This window comes from Crinia signifera, chromosome 19 (genome assembly GCF_055691185.1).
Source record: "Crinia signifera chromosome 19, ASM5569118v1, whole genome shotgun sequence".
In the NCBI taxonomy this organism is placed as follows: Eukaryota; Metazoa; Chordata; class Amphibia; order Anura; family Myobatrachidae; genus Crinia; species Crinia signifera.
Window position 1 is genome coordinate 103182366 of NC_139226.1, and position 27111 is coordinate 103209476.

General features: G+C 44.2%; 1 protein-coding gene across 3 annotated transcripts in view; it reads right to left on the reverse strand.

Moving 5' to 3' along the window:
* The window catches only part of ARHGEF12 (Rho guanine nucleotide exchange factor 12), a 180959-nt gene that overhangs the window by 142778 nt on the left and 11070 nt on the right, over nt 1-27111 (reverse strand). For 2 of the 3 annotated variants that reach the window (XM_083163060.1, XM_083163059.1), the window contains exons 2-4: nt 14824-14847; nt 11198-11307; nt 2661-2717 (exon numbers count right to left, since the gene is read on the reverse strand). In XM_083163060.1, coding sequence (XP_083019186.1) covers nt 2661-2717; nt 11198-11307; nt 14824-14847 — 191 coding nt within the window. The remainder of the gene's footprint in view (nt 1-2660; nt 2718-11197; nt 11308-14823; nt 14848-27111) is intronic. The other variant, XM_083163061.1, reaches the window with a different exon arrangement.

A 27111-nucleotide genomic window follows, 5' to 3' on the forward strand; every position in this document is an offset into this window, starting at 1 on the left:
ATCCAAAATATGCTTTGATCTCTCAAAATCAGTTATTTACCCTACAGGTTATTGTTCTCAGTAAAATGCATCTTATTCCAAACTGCATACCAGTTTATATTACAGTGTTTGATAGGAAAACACTATAGCATAACATTCTGTATGCAAATACAGTACACACAGAAGGGTGTGGTATAGGGTTCCAACAGTCGGGATCCCGACAGTCATTTGCCGGACGTCGGGATCCCGACTGGCCGGACTCAGACAGCATGGTGAGCGCAAGAAAGCCCCTTGTGGGCACGGTGGCTCACTGCGCTCGCCATCTATTCTATCTCTATGCGGGTCGTGGTGGACACCCACGAGGGAAAATAGCGGGTGGCCGTCGGGCACCTGTCTGTCAGTGTTTTGACAGTCGGGATCCCGACGTCGGGTAAATGACTGGATCCCGACTGTCGGGACCGCGTCCGGCACTCCACACAGAAAGTAGGCATTTTGAATATAATTTTTAACAACTGAAGCTGCTTGTGCGTCCTATTTGCATTGTGATTAGGAGAAGATGCATTTTATGGGGAGATATTATGCCAAGTACAACTCACCCAATAATAAAAGTCTCCTGTTACCCCCGATCCCATGTGTTTCGCCCAATCACTGGTCCATTTTGATACTGTGATAACAGCCATCAGTCATTAATCATTAGTCCCTATATCCAGATGTTTTGTATAACCCAAAAACGACATTGGGGCAAATACAATATGGTTCATAAGACAAAAATGCAACGTACGTGTTAAAAACAACATAGAATAATGAGGAGATATCTGAACCTACAAAAGAAAATTTAAAGGCTAAACACATTGACGAATAAAGAACAACATTTAATCTAATAAATCGAACTAAACATAATAAGGTACTTGTGTAGTTTCAGGAAGGCAGTTACGTAGTTGGCGTAGTGTCCCTGTCAGAATCAGCGTAGTGTTCCCGTGGGCAGCATAGTTAGCATCCCTGTCAGAATCAGCGTAGTGTTCCTGTGGCCGCAGCCGTTGGGCTACGCTAACAGCATAGCTTAAGCTGCCGCCGTGAAACTACACAAGTAGTCAGTCAGGCGTCGTGTTCCCATCCGTTCGCGGCCAGCCGGAGCTTACATACAGATGGAGCCACTGTCATCTATCCCTTTAATTGGATTAAGAGGGTAATTGGATTATTCTGCTAATCCCCTACTGTATTGTTCTATGTACTGTATTGCAGCTGAGAACAATAGCATAGCCATGGCCTATAGAAGATAGATGAGATGGCTCCTACTGTAGTTAGCGTAGTCAGTCAGCACTTATTACATTGTGTGGGAACCATTGACCATTTTAACCTGCCTGACATGACAGGTGTGAATGTGTTCGTCAAACACCCCCGCTATCAACGCCAGCCCGAAGCGTGGCGAGCACAGCGAGCCCCGCAAGGGGACGCGTGAAGCGTCCTCCCAACCTTTTCATACCCCCACTATCCACATCGGAGTGGAGTTATTTTATAAAGTGTGGCGAGCGTAGGGGACACGGAATATATGTGAAGTCATCCGCGTGCGCTTGCCACGCTTCGGGCTCTTTGGCTCGCTACACTTTAAAAAATCGACTCCACGCCGACGTGGATAGTGGGGGTATGAACAGGTCGGGAGGACGCGTAACGAGTTCGCTCTCCACGCTTCGGGCTGGCGTGGATAGTGGGGGCTTGAAAAGGAGGCATTTGCCATTATGTAACATGGAGCACTGGAAAATGCGTCCTTTTAACCCCATCTCCCTGAAGCTGACACGGGCAGGGTTGCCGTACCCTGTCTGCAAGAATTACTGCGACGCAAAATCGTCTCAGACGCTTGTGCATCAGATTCTCAGACAGATGCAGCGCCTCTCCGCCAGAACCGCATGATCCCCTCTCTGCCGGCGTCCGCCAGAGCAGGGGATCTGTCGGTTACTGGCGCTGTGTGAGAGGCGCTCTCTAAGCTTCCCGGGGACTTAGCTGCACAATGTAGCTTAAGCTAGCCGTGAAACTACACATTTGTGTAGTTTCACGGTGGCAGTTCTTAGTCAGCGTAGCATCCCTTTCAGAATCAGCATAGTGTTCCCGCGGGCAGCATAGTTAGCATCCCTTTCAGAATCAGCATAGTGTTCCCGCGGGCAGCATAAATAGCATCCCTGTCAGAACCAGCATAGTGTTCCCGCGGCTGCAGCATAGCTTAAGCTGCCACCGTGAAACTACACAAGTACCCATAATAAATATTGAATGAGGACCAGATTGGAAATCCTGAGTCACACAAAGAAGCAGGTTCCCTGCCAAGTGCTGCATAAGCAAGGCAGTAGCTTAATTCTATGTATATATTCCCATGTTAACGGCACAAAGTGGGCAACGACACACAAAAAACAAACAATATAATTACCGGTGATCTGTTCAACCCAATAACAACAGAACAATAGGAAGGTTTAACACTGTACTAGTGGGTACTCTGCAAAGCAATACTTATAATCACCACACACACACACGCAATAAGAAAGCAGATTATAGGAAGTGCATGCTTTAAAGTTTTTTGTTGCAGGACACAAAAGTCACCCAGCCTCTGCCCCATAGGCAAAGAATGCCATGCAAAGCAGATTCAGACACACAGCAATGGTGGGCGGAGAGCCACGCTGGCAGATTGGTCTTACCATAGGTCTCTTGTCTACCCTCGTCCCAAGTAGACTTTGTCTTCCTGGACGAACTCTCTGCACGATAGCGGGAGAGAGAAGGAGAAATGAAGTTGCAGCGACAACATTGGTAATGTCACAGTGAAATATATAGACGACTGCAAGCTCAATATACAGGTCATGTCACTACTGGTGGCATACAAAGCTGCTCAAGTCAAATACATACCTGGCATATCTATACAGGTGTATGTGTAAGGAGAACTCTACTCTGTAGTAATAGGATTACAGGTAGAACACAAACCAATCAATAATAATACTCAAGTAGAATATTCATTTCACGCATGATGAGAGGTTTGGGGTATATTTACTAAAGGCCTCCATACACTACGACAACTTTTCCGATCCTGCTTGAACCACCCGGCTGGATCACATACAATTTATCGCATGGGGTTCTCTTTGCACACGATACAGTATATCACTGCGATCCCATTCATCGATGACGGAGGCTGTTTGATCCGACAAATCTTACATGCAGCACCTCCGATCTCCGACTGCATAGTTCAACAACAGCTGTGTCCCGATTGTCAACATAGTCGACATGGACACTGTCAAAGTGTACCGCTGCGCTCGCCCTGCTTCAGTGTGAACATCTAACGCTGCAAAACCCTTTGAGGGTGCCATATTACCAATAATAGTAATAATTTGTGTATTCAGGGTACATATATGAATTCTATTTACCGATGATCAATACAAGACATAGTTCACTGATCGGTTATGTGAATTCCCACCTTCTGGCATTTTAAAATTAGGCCAAATGTCCAACTGGAATTACAATAAACACAATCTTCATTTTGGCATGTAGATGGAATCATATGGGTTTGCAAATCATTGTTATGAACGGGCTTTGTACAAACTAAAACAAATATTCCAGTTATTTTATCCTACCTACTTGTCCGCAGGAGAATTTATGGGAGTTAAAAACACACACAAGCCTGGGATTTTCCTCTGCGTATTTACAACTGGACTTGGCATACAAGCGGCAGAGGTCGGAAAAATTCAGTAGTTTATAAAAACAACTTGATATACATTGGAAACTGGTGCCCTTACCGCTCCTCCAGCTTCACAAACACTCACGTCTACTAAAGAGCGCTAAGACTGTTCTGAGTGACAGGGCCCGCTCATATTCCAAGCAACGCAATCACTTTTTACACTCTGACCTTTTTATACAAAGGGAAAAAATGATATCAACGAATCCTCTATTTTTCTTTCTGAGCAAGTTCGGCGACATCAGTGCCCCATTGTCAAACTCATGTCCAACCCTGACAGTGTTAAAACACATTATTCTGCCACAAGACGGTAGAAAACGACAAGACTATAAACAAATCAACTTTCCCTTATATCTTTAGAGATACAAAATAAAAGGTACGTTTTAAATCATTTTTTGAAAAGAGTGCGCTGGCACCGCAGTCCTCCCTGTGTGATCTAACTCTAGGGTGCTAGAATAAAAAGGGTTATGTATGATTGATTTACTCAACAGTCATTAGGTCAAACTTCTGTCAATGTCTACATTGAGTATGTCGACCATTCAAAGGTGTCGACCATTATTGGTCGACCTAATGACTGTCGACAGACATGTCAATCTATCATGAGACCGGATACCAATAAAAACTACGGGGTAAATTTACTGAGGTGGGGTATTCAATCTGTGGTGATATTTCCCGACAGAGGAAAGAACGGCACTCACCTACTCAATGCTGCCGTTCACTACAGCGTTGAAGGGCATCAGGTAAGACTTTTTAAAGTCGGATCTGTTTGGTCAGAAACCGACATTGAATACCGACTGTCGATGTACTGTGGGATCAGGCAAAAAAACGTCCAAGATTCCAACTATTGGAACGTTCCAACAGTCGGCATCCCGGACTGAATAACCTCATAAAGCTCTTAAAAAATGAAAAGAGATGTTACCCATAGCAACTCATCAAATGCTATCATTTTCTAGTATGCAATATAAAAAGGGATATACAGAATCTGATGGTTGATTGCTATGGGCAAAAAAATCATTTCTAGAAGCTTTAGTAACTGTACCACTACCCTTGATCTTCTTTTAAAAACTTATGGGACAATGATAGACGGACTTAAATCGATAATCATGAACAATCTGCCCCCTATGTCTGTCTATGCAATGGATAGGCCATAAGTTACATGTGGCACTAAAATAGGTAAGGGGCAGCCCATTTGAAACCAGGCATTTATTTCCAGTGATTCTGATGTCCCAGACTAAGCCCAGTGCCAACGTGGCAGGCTTACTAATGGAAGGCTCTTCAATGGTAAAACTTCTCACCAGCTTGACTATTCAATCATAAAGTTAGTCTTATCTTGGGCCATGGAACAAATACACGCACGTTGTACGCATGTTTGCCTAGCTCACGTTTCCTGCCTGGGGTGTCGCTGTCTCCTTTGGTGCTTCTGGTACAGTCTGGTCTGTACGGAGACCAGGCCACAATGTGATAAAGACACCACAGCAGAAAGCGACAGGACAGACAGTAAAGAGGAACTGCATGGATTGCGAAAGGTGCAGGTTGCTAGATGAACAATATGGGCCTGGATCAGATGTGAATTGACAAAACAGTGCTGCACTGCTGGTGGGGCAGATGTAACTTGTGCACAGAGAATAAGCTTTGGGAGAGTTATTTTTTTTCTGTGTACGGTAAATACTGCCTTATATTTACACTGCAATTTAGATTTCAGTTTAAATATAGCCCACCCAAATCTTAGTCTCTCTGCACGTTACATCTGCTCCACCTGTAGAGCAGCATGGTTTTATCCAGTTGCTAAAAAAGCAGCCCTGCCATCAGATCTGAATCACACCTGCGCGTAAAGATCTAAAATACAGATATGTGCCACTATACCAAACAGTATGCACCTATACGACTGCAGGAAAGTACCTACGGAAACAGTCGTCATTATCAGGACACGCACACTTCCACCAGACCTACACCTGGCACAAGAGATCAGCCAGAAGACTGCGGCCTACACACAACCCTGCATAGCCTGCAATTCCGCCTCTTTTAACTTAGCCTCTGAGCCAAAGCCCTGACACTGTGCTCACTATCGGTCAGGACATCAGAAAGATGATGTGAAAGATCTATCACCCGATACGTAGATCAGCATGTTGCTATGTTTCTCCATATTCCTTTCATACAGGCAACAGCATGTTCAGAAGGCTTTGTCTCATGATGATGTCCAACACTAGGAGGGCCAGCAGCCGATGGGTCATTTACAATATGTAGATACAATACCGTATACAAGTAACTGGCCAAACGTCTCATGTTCTGCCACTATCGGAGACCGTTGAGTTGTCTTGAAAACAAAGCCTGGTTACCAGCAATGAGTGATGGAGGCTACAAACAGATAAAAGCTGCTGGTACAATACCACCTATAGCCTACAGTTTACTAAGCCAGCCAGCATTACCTTATGTCCGTGCATACACTTCCTGTCAGGTTACACCATAGAGTAGGGAAACGAATGTGGTCTCTGACGGGAACAATTTATAAATTGGATATAGGACTGTCGAAGTCATTACAATAAGTAACTCTGTAAGACTGTTTATAGTAAGTGCCATTGGACAGCCCACCCACAGTGCTCTGGGATATGCCACATATAAAGTATACCTGTGCGTCAGTGGGAAATGCCCATCCAGGAGTGAACGTCCCGGAGAGTTTTCATTCCAGAGCTTGCACATGTGCATATTCATGCATGCGCAAACCCCGGAGTAGAATAGTAGGTCTGAATCGCCCCAATAGTTGTATGCTTTATTCAGTGCCACCCCTGATATTTCTGCACTCTATTTTTTTATATGTACTTATTGATATAATTTAAACAGTAATACATAACACACACAATGGCGAGAAGCCGCACACTTGTTGGAGCTCACTCAGACCATGCTGCCGCTCCCTTCGGCTTCGGGTCACTGTATGCCATTTGTTAGTGTAATGTCAGTGCTTCCTAAATAAAACATAAATAACCTCCTAAATAATTAACCACACATTAAACTCTGGAGATCCATAAACACAGCTCATCTTTCAGTATTCTTCCTGTAGCTACCTTGCGTGTCACCTATTCCATCATTCCCATTGCTTACATGGACACAAACACATCCTCTATGGAAATGTGGCCTGTCTATTGCTGCTTTCAGACCGCATAACTGGCTTTGACCCTGTATTTGAAAACGTTTCCAAAAACGGGTCTGCCAGGTAAAACCCCTTTCACACCGCATCTCTTAAACGGTATATTACAGTTTAAGTGGCGTTTTTTTTACACTGGCAGACCCGTTTTTGGAAGCTTTCCAAAAACAGGGTCAAAGCCAGTGCGGTCTTCAGTGCCCCCCCCCCCCCCCCGGGTTGACACACACAAAACCGCACCCCCCTTAACACACACACACGCACGCACAAACGGGCACACCCCCGCGGGTTAACACACACAAACGGGCCCTCCCCCCCCATGTGTTAAAGGAACCCCCCCATTTTTAAAATGGTAAAGTGGTTGTGCACCTTTCAGACCACACAGATTACAGTTTTAAAACGGTTAAAAATCGGCAAAATAAGTGCGGTCTGAAAGGGGCATATGTGACATTCAATAACCTGTGAGCTTGGATTAACTAGGCCTCACAACCCAAAGCCTCTCTCGCTCTCTCAGTAGATGCTGGTATGATATTATATTACTGGTGCTGGAAAATAGTACAGAGCTCAGCATCAACAGACAGCAGGAAAATGAGAGCAAACATAAAAGAGGGGTATAGAAGGTAGACCAAATAATGAACATAAATAAAGGGTAGGGAGGGCCCTGCACACAAGAGAGATTGATGGATTCTAGTGGAAAGGGCGGAGCAACAAGAGGCCCAAAGGTGCGTCTGAGCAAGAACAGTACAGTAGTTAGGGTATACTAATGAGAATATGCTCTAGTCCAGTGGTTCCCAACCTGGGGTACTAGTACCCCTGGGGGTACTTTGCAGATCAGTTGGGGGTACTTGAAAATAATATTGGTAATGGCGGAAGAAGAAAAAGAAGCCTCCTGATGGTGTAAGAAATCTCCCATTGCCATGGGAGCAAACAATTTTGCATCACGTCCGATTCCATCTGCAGCGTTATCAGCATCTCCCTTTTGCCTGACCAGCAATCCACTGGGAGCTAGCTGCACTGCCCACAGACATCAATGATCATCTGCCCTGCATTGACACGGTGTGTAGGAAACAGCAGCATTAATCCTTCAGGCGTTAGCGGGAACCCCAGAGACAGTACACAGCCAGAGGCCAGACACAGAGGGAACCAATTCTTGACTGCACACTAGTCCTCCGCTACTCCTCAATATAAGGACACTCATACCGCTCACTTCCACTACACTCATAAGTACTGTGGATATTTCAAACTGAGAGGAGGGGGTACTCATAAATGAAAAGCCTTATTAAGGGGTACGGGAGAGAAAAAAGGTTGGGAACCACTGATCTAGTCTATAAAGGGGAAGGGGCAAGTGGCGATGGTGGGCAAAGAATACCAAAGAGGCAGTATTGCCCTGGGGATAGTAGACAGACTGTAGCAGATAGTAGACCATGGGTGGCCAAACCGATCCTCGAGATCTACCAACAGTCCACATTTCCCATATCACCTAGCTGATGCACAGTTGTAGTCATTACTGTCACATGACCTAAATCACCTAGCTGGTGCACAGCTTTACTCAATACTTTCTGTCACATTCTCAAATATGCTGCATTAATTCCTACTATAGATCCTGGGTTGCCTAAGACACATGAACTGGTGGTAGATCTTGAGGACAGGTTTGGCCACCCCTGTAGTAGATTATTCAGCAAATAGTTTGCTTTGCAAGCAAAAGGGCAGTGTTGTAAGATTGCAGAATGCATTGGAGGAATTAAAACCAAGATGTTTTCCACCAGTGGCACCCAGCAGTGCCGGAACACTTACACCCTGCAGATCTGTTTAATGCGCCATGGCGAAGAGTTTTACATCACTGTGGTGGCTGGAGCAGTTTTTTCTAGGTGTTAAGTGAGTGATCTACTGTATAAGCTAGAAGACAACAGGTGACAGCTAAGCGCAACAAGTGGATCAGGTAGAACAGGCATGTCAAACTATTGCCCCCAAGCTGTTGTGAAACTACAAGTCCCATCATGCCTTGCCCCAGTTTTGCTATTAGGGAATGCTAAAACTATGCTGGGATGTGTGGTTTCACAACAGCTGGAGGGCCACAGTTTGGACATGCATGAGGTAGAATGTAGGGCAGCGCTTCTCTCTGCGGGCTGATTTGAACTTTGTTAATGAAGAGGGAACAGAAGCAATAGAAGATGAACTGAGGATTGCCAATCTCATAGGAAAATAAAACCAGAGTGCAATATATATGGACAGGAAGCAATTTGGACACTGGACCTGGGGTGATGATAAAGTACAGAAACTGATCTAGTTAGGTGTTTCTTTGACAACCTCTGGCTGGGATATTGGTGTAGGCACCGACAGCTACTTAGGAACATTGTCAGGACTCTAAAGTAAATGCTGCCATCTGACAAGCATAACTTTCCATGGGCCCAGCAGGTGAACTGAAACGACTGTCTTGGAGACCCCTGAAACGATCTTGCTTTTGATGTGATGACACACTGTCGCCTCGAAAATGCAATATACCCCGGCATGGCAGATAAATACTCAGCACTCACAAACACTAATAGAGGGTACACACGGTTAGCTATGCACTATTTTTCTATACAATTTTGCTTATAAAAGCAAAATCAAACGGACATCGAATATCAGGCAAGACTATGTATAGTACAGATCTGTACTATATAGTCAAATCGAATCCATTTTTAGTACCAATCGAATCCGGATTGAATCACAAGCAAAATCGATTCAATCCACTATAATAGTGCGTACACACGGTTCGATTGTGTTTTCGATTAGATTTGTCCAATTCGACCTGTTTTTTCTACTCCTTTTCGATTTAAAAAAAAATTCATTCGATTTACCATTCGATGTGCATTCAATTTGCATTATTAGATTTGCTATTCGATCTCACAGTGTTCCTGATCCTTCAGGCAGGAGATTGAAATCGAATCTGGATTGAATCGAATGCAGCAGTGGACATTATATTTGCACTATCTACTAATGGATTTCCACTAGACTGTTTGGGATCGAATCTGCATCGAATGCTAATAAAAGCATTCCATTTTGATATTTGCTTCAATAAGCAAAATCCAATAAAAATATAGTGCGTACACCGTGTGTACCCACTAGGAGGTCGTCCCAGTCACTGCTGTACACAGCGGCCTACATCTATTCAGTGCCAGAAACACAAAAAGGCAATAAACCGGCTAAACATTAGGTTTGTTTTTATGTACTTCAGTTTCCCCCACGTTTTAGATAGTTTGTATTTGTGAGAATATGATTATGTAAAGATAGGAAGGGGCTGCACCAATAAGCAAGTTATCACTAACTAGCATCTATAGGACAATAAGGATCTCTTTACATGATTTGGGGGGTAAAACGCTCAATAGATGTAGAGATGCAAAACAAAACTGTTTAACCTTTACAGACATCAAATGCGCAAATTACCAAGGGTTATGCAATAAAAATGAGATCAGGGGCCAGTGATAAAGTGGAGCGTGATAAACAACCAGACAACCAGCTCCTAACTGTTATGCTACGGGCTGTGTTCGAAATGTGACAGTTAGGATCCTATTAGCCGGTAGTCGACCACGCTCCCTTTAATCACTTTTTACCGCTTCGTACATCTCGCCCAAAGTGAGAGAGATGGAAACGTTCCCTATGATGGGTGGGTTAGGACATCCAAGCAGATGATGCATCCAATTCTCAGGATGCCAAATTCCTTATAATGAAGTTGGACGGGCAGGGTTCGCAGATTTTACCACAATTTCAATGTGTAGTCCATGATGTCCTTTTAACCATGTAATCTAGAGGTGACAGCAACTGGATATTGGATACTTTTGCCACTGTAACTAACCGAAGTTTGCACACCAATAGGAGTATCAGGCCCGCTCTCATTGCAATAGTGATGTGTGAATGCAATCTTCACAAATTAGAAATTAGCTTAGTGCTCTCACAGCAGGTTACGTTTTACTTTAATTACTTTTGTTTTCCTTTGTTAAACTTTAGACAGTGCAGAGATGATGGACTCTTGGACCCATAAGAACCATCCTTTATGTAAGACGCCGCATGACGGCTGTAAGGCTACACATGCTACTGAACCTGCCTGTAGCAGCAGATTAGAAAATGTATTCATTTTAGGGGAATTACATGGTTACATTTTTACTAAAGATGTGCAGGTCCGGATTTACCCAGATCTCAAAACGGGATCTTATTGGCTATCGGCTGTCACATGTTTAGCCAATAAGATCCCGTTTTGAGATCCAGGTAAATCCGGACCTTTATATAAAAAAAATTGTGAGGCATTTCTTATTTTATTTTGAGACACATATTATGGTGCTGTACATCTTTATATTATGGTGCTGTACATCTTGATAGCATGGAAAGAGAAGGCGTACCTGTAGGATCAAACTCATGGGATGAAACGTCATGGGATGTACTGACGCTCCTCTCCACCTTCTGCTTCTTGTCTGATGCCGAGTCACCACTGCCCAGGATACTGCCGTGCCTGAAAACAACCGCTAGATTTAACTACACTGATAATAATGGCACAGAACGTCATTCTCCAGCCAGCTACCTCTATAATATGGATGCGTTTATCAATAGTATGACATAATAATGGTCCTTGTTTCCTAGCACGGCCACAACGATCATGATCGTGGGCATCGTGAGTAAAAATCGGGGGCATCGCGGCCATCGCATGCACTAAAAAAATCGGGTGCGATGGTACCGACGCGATTTCCCATAGGGAACAATGTTAAATGCCTCAATTTACCTGCGATGCCCCCGATTTCCCATAGGAAACAATGTTAAATGGCTCAATTTACCCAAATCATCATAGGGAACAATGGTAAATGGGCCAGAAACCCCCAAATACCCCCCTGAACAGTGAAATGTCCCCCCAAAAGTAGTTTACGCCACCCGACGCGTGGCGAGCGCAGCGAACCCGACGCGTGGCGAGCGCAGCGAGCCCGCGAGGGGCGGCGGTACGCGTCCTCCGACCTTTTCATACCCCCACTATCCACGTCGGCGTGGAGTTGAGAATAGAATAGTGTGGCGAGCGCAGCGAGCCACCGAGCCCGAAGCGTGGCGAGCACAGCGAGCCCCGCGAGGGGACGCGGATACCTGTGAAGCCCGCGAAGGGACGCGTTTACCTGTGAAGGTATCCGCTGCGCTCGCCACACTATTCTATTCTCAACTCCACGCCGACGTGGATAATGGGGGGTATGAAAAGGTCGGAGGACGCGTACCGCCGCCCCTCGACACGCTTCGGGTTTGCGTCGATCGTGGGGTGGCGTAAACTACTTTTGTGGGGACATTTCACTGTTCAGGGGTGTTTTTGGGGGGTTCTGGCCCATTTACCATTGTTCCCTATGATGATTTGGTGAAATTGAGGCATTTAACATTGTTTCCTATGGGAAATCGGGGGCATTGCGTCTGGACCATTTAAGCCTTTTTTAGCCGCATACGACGCGACCGACGCGATTTTGACTTTTTTCAATGCATTTTAATGGGAAAATCGGGGGCATCGCGTCGGTCGCATCGCAGACCACTAAAAATTACACCCGATGCCCGCGATTGTGGCCGTGCTAGGAAACAAGTACCTAATTGTCCTCCCGGCTCACACAAATCTTTGCCTTTTTCGCTCTTTAATGATTGGATGCCTAAAATACAATTAATGAAAATCCTATCTTCATAAAAGGCAGTCAGAATTTGGTTGATATTGTTCCATCAATTCTTTCTCCCTACGCGGAGCCCTATGATCTAGGTTATACCCAAATATAATGTGGAAGGGGCAGCATCTTATCACATGAAAGTAATATGGAAGATCTAGTCCAGGTTTTATAAAACAGCAGCAGCAAGAAAAACTGATGTGATCAAAATGGAGCTGATTAGCAGCACCTGTGGCTTCCTAATACAAGTGTTTCCTGGGCAGAGGGTCATTGCTCCTGGTGGTGGAATAGCTGCCCAAGTGATAGGCTGGGGGTGTGGGCTACGGTAGGGACCACTGGAGCATTATGAAGAGTTTGTGCTATGCTGTGACTCCTGTATGCTGCAATGCTGTAACATTCCTTGCTGATGCGGATTACCTGGTAAACTGTTTTGCCTGCTACAAAATGAAGACTTCAGTGATTTCTTGTCACAATCATACATGGCTAATCATTTTTCTTTGCCAGTTATTGACAGTCAGACTCAGGAGATGAATGCCCAAAATGCTTGCAAAACCTTGCAAATACAGATGGCCAAACAAACTTATGTGCACGGGAATAATGCAGCCAGGACCGAAATGCATTCCTTCTTGCAAACCAAAATGGATATCGGTCTTTCTCATTACATAATCTAGTGAATTATAAACCTTATAGACTTCATAAGGCGAGCTCAGGCAGGACGAAAACCTCCCGAGGAGCAGAAGGGCTCCAGAGAATGCGGTTTCTAGCGGAGGATGATCTAGAAAAAATAACAGGTGTGTGATTGGCTGACTATTGAGGGGAGGTGGAGGCCGGAGTTTAGTCCTTCAACCCCTTTAAACTATGGAACTCATATTAGTAACTACAGTATTTTACATTGAATAACTGCATTTCAGGTTGTGTAGTGCTCGAAAAAGCAATACTTCATGCTCTGACACAGCCTATATAGAAGAATGGAAACATCAATTGGAAAAGCAGGCAGCACACTGCAAGCTGCACCTGTCCGGGTGGATCACACAAAGATTTTGTTCCTTAAATCTCTGCATTCTCTCTTATTATTTGAACACACGTTTTGTTCTAAACATCTGCCCATCATAATACTGCACACAGCAGGAATGTTTAGATGGGGTATGGCATACTGGGTCGATCAACCAAAAGTCGACAACTCAAATAGGTCATCCTGTTTAAGGTCAACATGGGTGGAAGCTTAACAGTGTCTATGTCGACAGTCAAAAGGTTGACATGGGTTTTTCACCTATTCTGGCCAAACGCTCTCCGTTGCACCGCGTCCCTGCAAATGGCTCGCTGTGCTTGCCACGCTTCATGCACAGTGGCTCCTCGTTACACTATTCTATTCTGCACCCCCACGCTAGTGCATAGTAGGGAATGGAATACCGCCTGCTGCGCCCCCCCAAAAGGAAGTGAAAAACCCATGTCGACCTTTTTACTGTCAACCTAGACACTGTCAATCTAATGCTTGTGTGGACCTTACATTCATGTCAACCTAAAGCATGTTGACCTATTTCAGGTGTCGACCTAAGCCATGTCAACCTTCAATGGTTGACCAAATGCATGTCAACCTGGTATACGGTCACTAGGTCGACTTGTACGAAGGTCGACAACAACTAGGTCAACATGCACAAAGTCGACACCCCTAGGTCGACATGGTCATTAGGTCGACAGGGTTTTTTTCACTTTTTTTTGGGGAGTGACACGTGCCAACAGGCGGTATTTCATGCTCTACCATCCACTAGCACATGGCGTGATAATATAATAGTGTGCCCGAAGCATGGAGAGACAAGCGAGGGGACGCAGTGCACTTTTTTTAAAGTCCATGTCGACTGTGTCGGCATGTGGAACAAAAAAAGGTGAAAAACCACATGTCGCCTTAATGACCCTGTTGACCTAGTAATATCGACCTAGTTGCTGTCTATCAATGACCCATACCAGTCGGCCTTTGGCATGCTGACCCAACGACCGCATACAGTTTAGGAGGATGCTGAAGACTACAATAAAGGCAGCAGAGACCTGTGTCACGTAAGCAGAATACACAACAATCGGGGCCTAAACCACGTTCCGTGCAATATCCTACACACGGTAAACCTACTGTATGTGCTTGCTCTCTAGCATTAATAAACAATGTAACATGCACACACACAGTAAAAGAAGTCTACATATAGCATAGACATCATCGGCAGCAACTATAATGATAAAGATAGACCCAGTCTGCAGATGGTAGTCCTTCAACGCTGGAAGTCAGGCACTTATTACACTAAATGAACAGCAGAACACAATGCACACTATACAAACACAAAGTAACCGGCTCTTTGTATTACCTGGTTGGTTTTCTTGAATGAAACCTGAAAAACATAAAATAGGCAGTAATGTTAATCTTTTTGAAGAATCAAACAATAAACTGCATTGTATTGATCTGCCCCACATGTATTCACAGACCGGCCCTTATTCTGGTTCACTCTCAAATGCAAATTCCATCTCAAATGGACAAAACCATGTGCACTACAGGTGGGGCAGATGTAACAGGTGCAGAGAGAATTAGATGGGGAGTTATTGTGTTTCTGTGCAGAGAAAATACTGACTGCTATATTTTTACACTGCAATATAGATCTCACTTTGAAGAAAAACCCCACCCAAATCTAACTCTCTCTGCACAAGTTACATCTGCCCCATCTGCAGTGCACATGGTTTTGTCCATTTGAGAAGGAATTTGCTTTTGCAATGTGCAATAAAAATCGGTCTTCCCTAGAATCCCTTGTCGCTAAACAAGATGACAGCCCCTTCATGCACGACTTTACCCCAAAACCAGAGACCATTGTATAATATTATTCCTGTGCAGCACATTGTTTAGATTCTAGAAGTGTCCGACCAAGTTTGCTTGTAGTATTTTTACTTGCTTACAGCACCATGGTTACAGTCTCTGTTACATAATATACTTCTATCATCCAAAGGCCTTTTGCTATCTTTATCACGCAGCACACCTTCGGGTATGGCCTGATGCCAGGCTTACCGTAGAGGATAGGCTCCCACCACTACACAAGGAAATGCAGACACGCACAGGGAATTCCATCAGGGCCTTCCAACCTCAACAGGTATCTCACTCAGATTCCCAGTACAGGGGTAACTCAGCCAGCAATTACTGTGTTAAAAACCATTTGCAAGGCCTGGAATAGCTATACTATTCTAAATCCATATGTGGCTGTAATCTACCTTCTATTTTATCCTGGTATCATGGGATGGGGTGGTTGCAAAGTTAAGGAGGGGTAGAGGTGTCACAAGGCAATTATTATTGTATGGAGAAAAAAAAAAACACATCATCCATGATGTGGTTATGTCATGAATACACGCACAATGTTTTTAATAATAACAGAACGGACTTTGGAAAGCCAAGTTATCAATAGCAGACGAAAATATACACAGACACAATTGAATGTGTTAAATATTTAACCTTGCCGGAACGTTGTTTGAGACCAGCTACTGATCTCGGATATAGGAATTCAGCGGAGATTTTAAAACATGCGGTGACAGGAGTTTGGTGTAAGACAAAACGAATGGCGTTTCAGCAGCATGAAGCCGTAACAGCCGTCCGTCCACGATGCGACAGGAGTTAGGATAATGGGTTCTGCAGTAAGGTCAGTGTCAGCGGAGTAGATGAGGATTTCAGAGACAGAAGACGGAAGGTACAGCTACGGAACGTGCTGAAAGCAGACTTCTCAGGTACAATGGTGCGTGATGGGAAGGAGGGGGAAGAGGTCATCTCATCTGCTGAATTAAGATGTTTCGGTGGCAAAGAAACAATGGATGTAAGTGAATCTGAAAATTAGATCCTAGGCATGGAGGTGAGAGGGTAGAGTATGCCAACACTGAGGATTTCTGCAAGTAATAAACTGATAGGGAAGTCCGTGGACAGGCAGGGATAACACTGTTACCTAATGTAATCTTAAAACTGCAACAGAGATATCTCCAACGAGGAGAAACAGTCACATCTCCAACAAGGACCATAATGAAATCAAGTCCTTTTGGCTAATTTAAGGGTATATTGGTAATTGCAGTAACGAGAGCACCACAATCAGTCAGATTTTGCAGGTATTCTCCTACACTGAAGGGGAAAATTTACCAAAGCTTCTAAAAATTAAAGTAAATGATGACAGAATCCAATCAGATTGTGGTCTTTAATTTTCTACGATGCAATAGAGAAGTGATAGACCGAATCGAATTGGTTGTTATGGGCAACATCGCCTCCGTACACATTAGCCAACTGGCGGCACCGCCATTAGAGATAATTCTATTGGCGACACCGCTGGTCAAATCAGATAGTGCATACACACTGAACGATAATGGTCACATAGCTTTCAGTGACATCACTCACCACGGCTCCTCATGCAGGCCGTTGGCTGCTTAGCATGGGGGGGGGGGGGGATGTGCATCATTAAACACATTGACCAATTTTTTTAACCCTTTGAGTGCCACGTGAATGTCAAAAGATGTAAAAATTGTCAAGCAAACATTTTTATTCATCATAATGACATATATAGGAAAATGAAATATAATCTTTTTTAAACAAAATTATTATTATTTTAAATCTATATAACAAATTTGAGTGACGCTGTCCTTTTTAGCAGATATTTTGTACATCTCTCAGAGATGTTGGCACTCAAAGGGTTAAAAGCCATCGCTCAGAAGGGCCCTTCTGAGTGAGATCTTAATATCTCCTCTCTCATCTAATATGTATGAGGCTGATCTTATCTAGTATGTATGAAGCTTAAAGGTCCATACACACTGGGCGATTTGCCCAGCCTGTAACAACAGCGATGATAGCTGAAATCGCTGGGCTGAAAATCACTCAGTGCATACACACAGAGATTTTCCCCTTGCCCAGCGTTCTTCGCCACTGAACGACTTTCCATAGCAGGACGCTACGGAAAGCCGCTCAGCCTGCTGGTAAAAACAGCAGATGAACAGTGGGCTCCGAAGGGAGCAGGCATCACCAATCATCGCCTGCCCGTACATACTGGGCGGCTTTGTAGCTAAAAACAGCTCAAATTACAAAACTGAGCTGCTTTCAGCTCAAAGTCGCCCAGTGTGTATGGGCCTTTAGACTCATGGACTCAGAACTGCTTACTCTACAGCACACCTAGGCCAGACCTTGTTCGATTTGGCAACCAAAATAGTGTGTGGCTAAATTCCAAACTAGACAATGTTTCTGCGGCTCTAGCAGGGGAGGATTAGACCATGTGTAGCTGCCTTAATAAACATGACTGGAGAAGTGTAATGTCAACAGGACAGCTCCTTGATAGTCAGAGCTGGCAGGGTGTGCCCCTGTCTTGGAAACCGCCCAATCTTATTTATCTGAAGGAGCCAGTTAGATAACGTAAGCTACTTGCTTCCTACAAATGTCAGTAACGAAAAATGGTGTAGGTTGTGTACTATCTCCTTACATATTTCACAGCAGATGTCTTCTGTAAAAAAGACCATTCCTACGCTAACAAGTGTTACATGCAATACTCAAAGGCAAAGAGAGTAAATAGGTACTACCGGAGGCTGTATTTTCAGTGTGCCTGTAACAGTGCTTGATTAATACTCGTATGCACCCCCAATTGGCTATGTTTTCTCCCTATGTGCATTATATATATACTGACACAGAGACCTGCTTGCTGTAGTCCTGAGGCATGAGATGGGTCCACTGTGTGAAAGAGAAAGTAAGAAATACAACATTGGAACACCTAGGCAAGAAAACCCATGATTTATTTATTCAATAACAAGTCTAGAATTCTTTTTCAGTTATAAAAAGTCTTCCGTTATAAAACTTTTCAGAATTTAAAACAAATGTATAGGAAGTCCAATGTTAATAAATAGGCAACAATGATGAAATCAGCAAGGACATGTCCCTAATTGTCAGGGCAACCAATAAGGGACTGGTGTGGAGGTAATTCACAACCTATTAGATTACCTCGAACGCGCTCATCTTGCACATGCGACTTAAATCAACGAAGCAGCAAAGGTAATTATCCAAATAAGGAGCCAAATGCACATTGCCAAATGCAAATTGAAGCATTTATGGGATTAGGCAAGGATGGAAGAGAATATATCTTAGGGCAATCATCACTATTCATTCACTACATATCATGTTAACCCCATCTTCATACACTACATACCATGTTCACCAAATTTCTCTAGATTATACAAGTGTTACACTCACCTCCTGGACACCCCCTTATTTCTGGTTAAGGGTCCGCTACTTCTTACTTATCTTTTTTTATATTGTTCATCGTTCACAAGATTATGCTGCCAATTTGAGGTCCTTAAATTAAAAAGGAAGCCCCCCCCCCCCCCCCCCAAAAAAAAAAAAAAAAAAAACACAATATAGGTTGGACTCAGGGGTGGGAACTTTTACTCCCATTGGTGTCCAACCATTTACATATATTTTGTTCAGGAGAATAAGATGTTGAATACTTTCTCAAACAAGGTAAGGGGTTATATCAGCATGGAGACCCAGCTCTATCTTGAATGTTATTTTTCTTATTTCCACCTACAATTTTTTAATATTTACAATTATTTAATTTTTTTTAATTTTATTTACTGGCAGCTGGTTTAGGGGAAATCTCAGGGAAAGTGACTTCACAGAAAGGGTAGTGGACAAGAAAATTAGCCTCCCAACAGAGGCGGTAGAGGCTAGAACAGTAGAACAATTTATCATGCATGGGAAAATTGTATTTTTTTTTTTTAATGTGGAGACCAATGCCACGTTTATTACAATGCATTCATTTTGTTTCCTGTGGAGACCAGTGTGGTTCTTTTTTCATATGGGGAGCAATGGGTTTGTTTGTTTTTTTTTCTATGGTGGCCAATGTTGTTTTCCTTGTGGAAAACAGATTTTAAAATTACCCAAGGCACACCATCAGACCTGATGGTGTGCCTTGGGCAATTTTAAAATCTAGTTTGTGTGCCACAAGTTGATGAAAATTGAAAATCACTGCAATAGAATAATTAGAGATCTTGAAGGAGAGCCAAAATTGTCTCAGAAATGGGTGGGAAAAGCCTTTGTGGCGATAGGTTGAAACAACTACGGAAGACGGTTTGCTCTACTAATACGATTACTGGATGGAGAACAGAGTATAGTTGACTATTAGGGGGGTATTCAATCTTCAGGTCACGGCAGGCAAGCTTGCTCACCCGCCGTGACCCAGTCCTGTTCCCGGTCAGCTCGACCGAGAACATGCAGGCGGGATTCAATGTCCCGCCTGCAGTGGGACGAAAAGGGGGCGTGGCCGCGAGTTGCGACCGGGAAGTGACGAGCTGCAGCCGGCAGCTCGTCACTTCCCGGCTGTTCTCGGCAGAACGAGCCCGACAGCTAGAGATGTCGGGCTCGTTCTGCCGGGAAACCCTGTTCAATGCTGTCGGGGGAGATGCTCGACGGCGATTGCATACCCCCCTCAGCCTGATTAATACCAATTATCGTCCTTTCGGGAGACATTTTTTTAAAAGGTAAAAGCATAAGTACCTGCAATACTTCATTATCTAATCATCCAGGACTAGTTGGCTGAATATATAAGTATAGAGATTTTCCCAAATATAGTTAGGGGCAGATTCAATTAGCCACTAGTTCCATACAGTAAAATCCCACATTAACAAATCACACATAAAAATAAAAAAAAAGTCGGTACAGTTCACACAATTTAATTAGAAGCATCAAGCCGCATCAGAATCAAACATTAATTATGCAGCATGTGAAATGTCAAACTGGCAGAATAAGACTTTCATATAAGATAGCAGGTAGGCATAAGTGTATACCAGCAAGTGATGCTGTTAGGGGCCATACACAATGTACAGGAGACTGTAGTAAAGCATCACAGGGCTGAATAATTACGTTTATCAATGCATGAAGCCAGTCTGTATTTCAGCAACTAGAAATGTTACATTTAAATGTAACTCTTGTGATTTATAATACCCCTTTCACAGCGCACTTGTTAAACGGTATATTGCCGTTTTTTTCCCATTTCAAAATGTTTAAGGCTGCAGTGGGAAAGCACCAGAGTTGATTTACCGGTTAAAGATAACCGGTATTTCAAAACGTTTAAAAAGCAGAGTCCTACACGTTTCAGAGCCGTTTTCTATGCAGTGAGAATGGCTTTGACACGGTATTTAGTAAAAACAACAGATTACAGACCTGTGATAGGCTGTCCACTGCGTTCTGCCTTGAAACCTGTTCAGGGGATTAAACGGGTTGACTGATGTGAATGGTATTAAATGGTATTTAAAATGGTAATCTACTGCAATGTGAAGGCTCAGACCCTTTTTAAATACCGTTTAAAAATACCGGTTTTTGAAACGTTTTGGCAGTGTGAAAGCGGTATTAGTTAGGGTGATAACGGGAAAACAACTGCTGCAACTCCCATACGTACATTCAACATTCCATTTTCCATCAATACAACATTAATATATATGTCCCACATGATTAAACCTAAATGTGTGTTTGGGGAAGGGGGGCAATCTTCAGCGACTGTCAGAAAGATTTAACTGTTCTGTTCCTGCAGGCTACTGTAAAGACCTAGGGCGAGATGTACTAAGCCCCCCTCCCCACCCTCTCCCCCTCCAGGTCACCAGGAATCCTCACTGCACTACATGGACTCATGTCTGCTTGCCTTGGTCCCCATCATCACTGCTTCGGACATCTCTGCCAAACCTGGAATCCATCCAATGCCCAATACCCGGTCATTGCACCCTCCCCACCACCAATCCTGCTAACTGCATACAACCCTGCCTCTAGTTATTTTGTGCTTCCATACAACTCTACAATAGAACTGGCCTCCAACAATCACAAGCTCTTCATCTCCAACATCCCTGACCAACACCGGAATCTCTCAGTCACCGCTTCTGCTGCTTTCTATTATGAGGCTTTCTCCTTTCCCCACTCCACCTCCTACACTACCCAATTCTGCTTAGACCTAGCTTTGGTACTACTCTATTAAGTTTTGGCTTCCTGTCCACTTAATAATAATAATTATATTTATACAATTCAGTGTAATGATTATATACCATCCCCTGGACTAAACTTTGCTTTGCAAATTTTCCAACTCTAGTACCTACATAAGTACATTTTGGGACTTGAAGTGAATTTAAAAACACCGCCATATTTTTCCCGTTTTTATTGGAATTGAGTTTACCTTACCAATGAAACCTGAAATTACACATTTGGAGATTAAAAAAAGAAATTCAAAGTAGCCAACTTTTGTGCCTATAACCAGGGGTTAAAGTAAGGGGAAACAGGGTGGAACCGAGTTCCACCACCTCTAAGGGTGAGGTGGAAACATTTTATCCTCCACATTGGCCCTGCACAATAATAATCATAGAAAAGCATTCTAGTTTGCAGGGGGATGCCAAAAACCCTACCACTGGCCCTGTCTCTGCCTAATTGGGGGGGGGGGGGGGTATTTAGGGGTCATAGAGAAAGGAGTTCCCCCACCTCTGTATGACCACTTTAAGCCCTGCCTATAACCACAGTACACACGTATGGCATACTTTTTCTACAGTGGAAACAAAATATTCTTTGGGAAGTTCTTCTCAATACTTTTTCAGCAGTTCCGACAAATACGCTGCACTTGTAGTTTGCTTTGCTTTCATCTTAAAACACCTTGGGCTCTGCTTGACATTCCACAATTGGCAGTCTACAGTCTTATTCTTTTCCGTGAAGGTAGTAGCATTGACATGGTGCATGATTAGTTTTTAAGCAGGGCCAGCAACAGAAATCTTGGGGCCCAGTACACTGATATCTATGGGGCATCCTTTTTATTACTTTGCATAATAAATGTGTTCTTTATTATTACAAAAACAGATTTAATATTCACTATGCAATATAATAGGGAAGGGTAGCTGGGAGGATGCAGCATTGTACTTTATGCGATTCAGTGCATTGCATGATGTCTCTAAACTCATTAGTAATCTATCACTCTATTACTATCACTTCCCAGTCTACAGTAGCCCACTGGCAGTACTTTATAGCCCAGACAATACCCCCTATGCTGCAGAACAGCTCTAAGTTTTTAACCTGAAAAGTCCTTTTATTTTATATTACATTTGTTATGTTTCAGTCTTTGCTAACCTAACCTTTTCTTTTTATCCTCTAGCACAGGGACCGGCAACTGGCGGACCGCGGTCCATCTCCGGACCGCAAAGGATAGAAAAGCGGACCGTCTAAACTCCTGAAACTAGCAGTGCAGCGCTGCTAGATTCAGGAGTTTAGTCTGTCAGCTTTTCTATCTGCCTGCAGCGGTCCCAGGGATGCATTGATCCCCGGGACCGCATAGCATAGGGCGACTAACTAATGTCCCCAGTATCAGCTATGTCGGAAGGCTGTTGTTAGCCGCATGTTTTCAGTGTGTGTTCCACTTCAGGTGGAACGCACATCCATGACCGCGGGAGCACTTCCGGGGCTCTCCTCGCCCTCCTCCACTCAGTACAGCAACTGCAACATAAAGGGGACGGACGGAGGATGACTTCTGGTGAGTTTTTTATGTGTTTATACTACTTGGTTGCTTCCTGAGTGCCATCATTTTTGGAGTCGATATATATTTTTTTTATTTTTTTTTTAAAGGAGCACTCACCAGAAGTCCAGAATAAAAACTCTGTTACAAATTACTTGCCTACCCCTGCTCTAGCACCTACCTCTGACCTTTGTATAATTTTATTGTATACAAATTGCTTACATTTCAATAAAAACTGGGAAAATGGGGATGTTCTAGATCAGGGGTGTCAAACTCAAATTCATCGGGGGCCGCATCAGCAGTTTGGTCACCCTCAAAGGGCCGCTGTATAATAATAATGCAATGACACCACAGGCTGCTCTCGCTGTATAATAATAATGCAATGACAGAACAGGCTGCTCCCCCTGTATAATAATAATGCAATGACTGCACAGGCTGCTCCCCCTGTATAATATAACAATAGTAATGCCATGACACAAATTATTATACAGGGGGAGCAGCCTGTGGTGTCATTGCATTATTATACAGAGGGAGCAGCCTGTGGTGTCATGGCATTACTTTTATATTATACAGGGGGAGCAGCCTGTGGTGTCATGGCATTATTATTATACAGGAGGAGCAGCCTGTGGTGTCATGGCATAATGCCATGACACCACAGGCTGCTCCCCCTGTACAATAATAATGACACCACAGGCTGCTCCCCCTGTATAATATAAAAGTAATGCCATGACACCACCACCAGATATATTGTTTTTTTATGTCACTTACTGTATTTTATCCCTCAGGCTCCTTTACTGCTGCTGCGGCTCCAGTAATTTCAATTCCACTCTCTGCGCCGCGGCCTGTCCTGCTGCGGCCCCCCAACTCGGCCTGCCTTATTTCCTCTCTGCAGATGCATGGGTGGGAGGCGTCATCGTCATGACGTCCCCACCCAGCGTCTGCCACTGCCTCGATAAGAGGGAACAGGCTGCCGGGCCCTCCTCCACGTAGCCGTGGAGGCCGGCGGCCATGTTCCTGTGGCCGCAGACATCTTAAAAGACCACAGGAACATGGCCGCCGGCAGTGCAAAAAAAACTCTCAAAAAAGAGAATAAAAGGTGAAGGCTGGCGGCGGCAGCGGCTGCGCGGGCCACATGACGAGGTCTGTCGGGCCGGATTTGGCCCGCGGGCCTTGTGTTTGACACCCGTGTTCTAGATCTTTGTATATCAAAGCTGAATGAGGTTCTAAATCTTGTGCAAATTACCAGCCACTCCTGACATATTTCTAAACACTTGAGGTTAACCTATTAGCTCTGAGATGACAGAAACTAACACCGCATCTACAGACAGGTTTTGTCCACACAACACAAACAGAGGATAAGATCAGATTGTTACACAATGTCCTACATCAGGCACAGAGAACAGAACTACTCATTAGCATTGCAATAAAATAAGGCTTCATAAGGGTATTTGACAACATGTACAACACACTTTAATAAAGTTTGAGCCACACTGAAATAGAACACGTATTGCTATTCCACATGCTTATATGAAGAGGACTGCTCTATATCTTGTATTGATGCCAAGGGCTGCACTGCTATCAAGTGTGGCAGTCTTACAGCAGCCACATTGACACCACCACCTTCAGCAGATGCTATAAGTATTGCACTCTCTTAAGGCCCATACACACTGGCCGACTTTGAGCTGAAAGTTGCTCAAAACACCCGGTTTGAGCGGCTTTCAGCTCAAAGCCACCCAGTGTGTATGGCCCGGCGATGAGCGCTGCTGCGCGCTCCCGCAACATCGCAGGGAAAGCCGTTCATCTGCTGGTTATACCAGCAGATGAGCAGCTTTCATGACGCCTTTGCATAGTACTGCGCTAGGCAACGCCATCCTCCCCCCTCCGTCAGCGCAGGGCAGGGGAAAGCCGCTCAGTGTGTATGCACTGAGCGGCTTTCCCCGCAGTGATGACAGCGGTCATCGCTGTCCATACATGCTGGGCATAGTCGCCCAGTGTGTATGGACCTTTATGTAATAAATAGTTCCCATCCACAAAGTGAGCACCGTAAGGCTGGGCATAGAACAATCACATAAAGAAATGTTTGAACCTTTATAGGATGTGATACCAGGAAAAATCCAGTGAGAATTTCATGCCCGGACTACTGATATTGTATTACCGTGCAAGGTTCCAATGGATCCTACCCTTAGATCATAAAGTCATTTGTAATTGGAGTCACTATCACCACAATGTGCATCACTGGATGAAATGGCAGCACTCTGGGGGTTATTCAGACCTGATCGTACATCAGCGATTTCGCAGACCGAGTGTTTACGAATATTGTAGCGCATATGCACGATGCCATCCAGTGATGAAATAAAGTGTTTGTTTTTTTCAAAGGCCGCCCAATTGCAAGACAATTGAGGGGAAGTCAGCATTTTGGAGTTTGTAACCGTCCATTTTCCTGGAGTGTCAGGAATAACGCAGCTGTGCCAAGGCATTTATGGGGAAGGCGTGTGGACGCACTGGGAAAATCATTCCATGTTGAGCGGCTGACAAAATGGATTTTTGCAAGCCGTGCTAAACAATTTGCAGGCTTGCACGGGGTGGGATTTCACTCTGACAGGAAGGCCTATACCTGATCGCAGGGCTCAGCAAATTTGCAGAGCAGCGATCAGATCTGAATTGGCTCCCTTTGTTACAGAAAAATAATATACATTTTTATCTTCCATGCTACAATTCTAGAACATTGCAGTAAAAATTGCACATCTACAATTACCCAGTAACACTGAGCTGTACTGGGCGCTGTAACTTTGCAGCCAGGGCTGTACACAGGGCCCAGTAGGGTTGTGTGACCAGTGCTGCCCAAAGTCCATTCCTTCTGGCTATGAGTACCTGGTACGGCACCCTGCAGCCAGTATCGCTGCTGCATTGCCATTGCCACCTCTCCAGTTAGCTCCGCACTTACCGCTGCCGTTAGCACCGCACACTCTGCACAGCGTAACGATGTTCGGTGCTCATGGGGTGGGACAGCAGAGAGCGCATTTGAGCCCAGTTATGTTGCTGTCAGACCCCTACTCCTCAATGTTACTACTGCCTGGCTCCTTCATGAATGACCTATTAATGTGCGGTATACTGTAAGTAACGAATTTACTGTAGTAAACAATTTTGGGCCAGATTTAGGGTTGAGGCAAATTGGGTGCAACATGTACTGGGAAAATGTATTCTGTGCTGCAAAGGGAAAATGAAAGAAATACACACAAAATGTAAAGATGTTATGGAGGTGCGGAGTAGCCTAACTCCAGTTGCAGTGTAACCATAGAGCTGGCCGATAAGAAACATGTAAAATCATGCGGCAGGGTCAACTTGCTTGCACTGGCACCATGGTTTGTTCTGTAAGCGCAATTTGCACCGACCCTATGCCCCATACCTCTACCAGCGTACCTGCAGATGTGACAGTCCCATCACTGTCTGATGAAAGGCAGAACTGGCAATAACAGTTCCAAATGGCCGTGACCACTGCTATTGTGAAGGCGGGTTTAAAAAAAAAAGACTTAATATTAGTTAATTGACTGTTGGCGTATACAATGGAACGTTGTATGGGTAAGTAAACTGGCACATGACTGGTCAGCAATCAGTGGATGGACTGCTGTAAATGATGGCAGTAGGTGGGCTTCATTTTGTGGGGTACACAACACAGGTGTTGCTCATTCATTGTACAATATAGATCTGCTCTAAGGTATGTTACTAGCTGCTCCCATAGTTTATGCTATGCAATGAATGCACACCACATGGTAAAAGCATGTGCACACCCTACATATTATCTCATTTACCCATTCCACCTATTGTTAACAAGTGCATAAAATCACACATACAGCTATGCTATCTCCATGGTTAAATATTAGCAGAAAGGTCATACAGCTCAGAGACTAACATAGGACGCCTCCTAGGGTCATACAGCTCAGAGACTAACATAGGATGCTTCCTAGGGTCATACAGCTCAGAGACTAACATAGGATGCTTCCTAGGGTCATACAGCTCAGAGACTAACATAGGATGCTTCCTAGGGTCATACAGCACAGCGACTAACATAGGACGCCTCCTAGGGTCATACAGCTCAGAGACTAACATAGGATGCTTCCTAGGGTCATA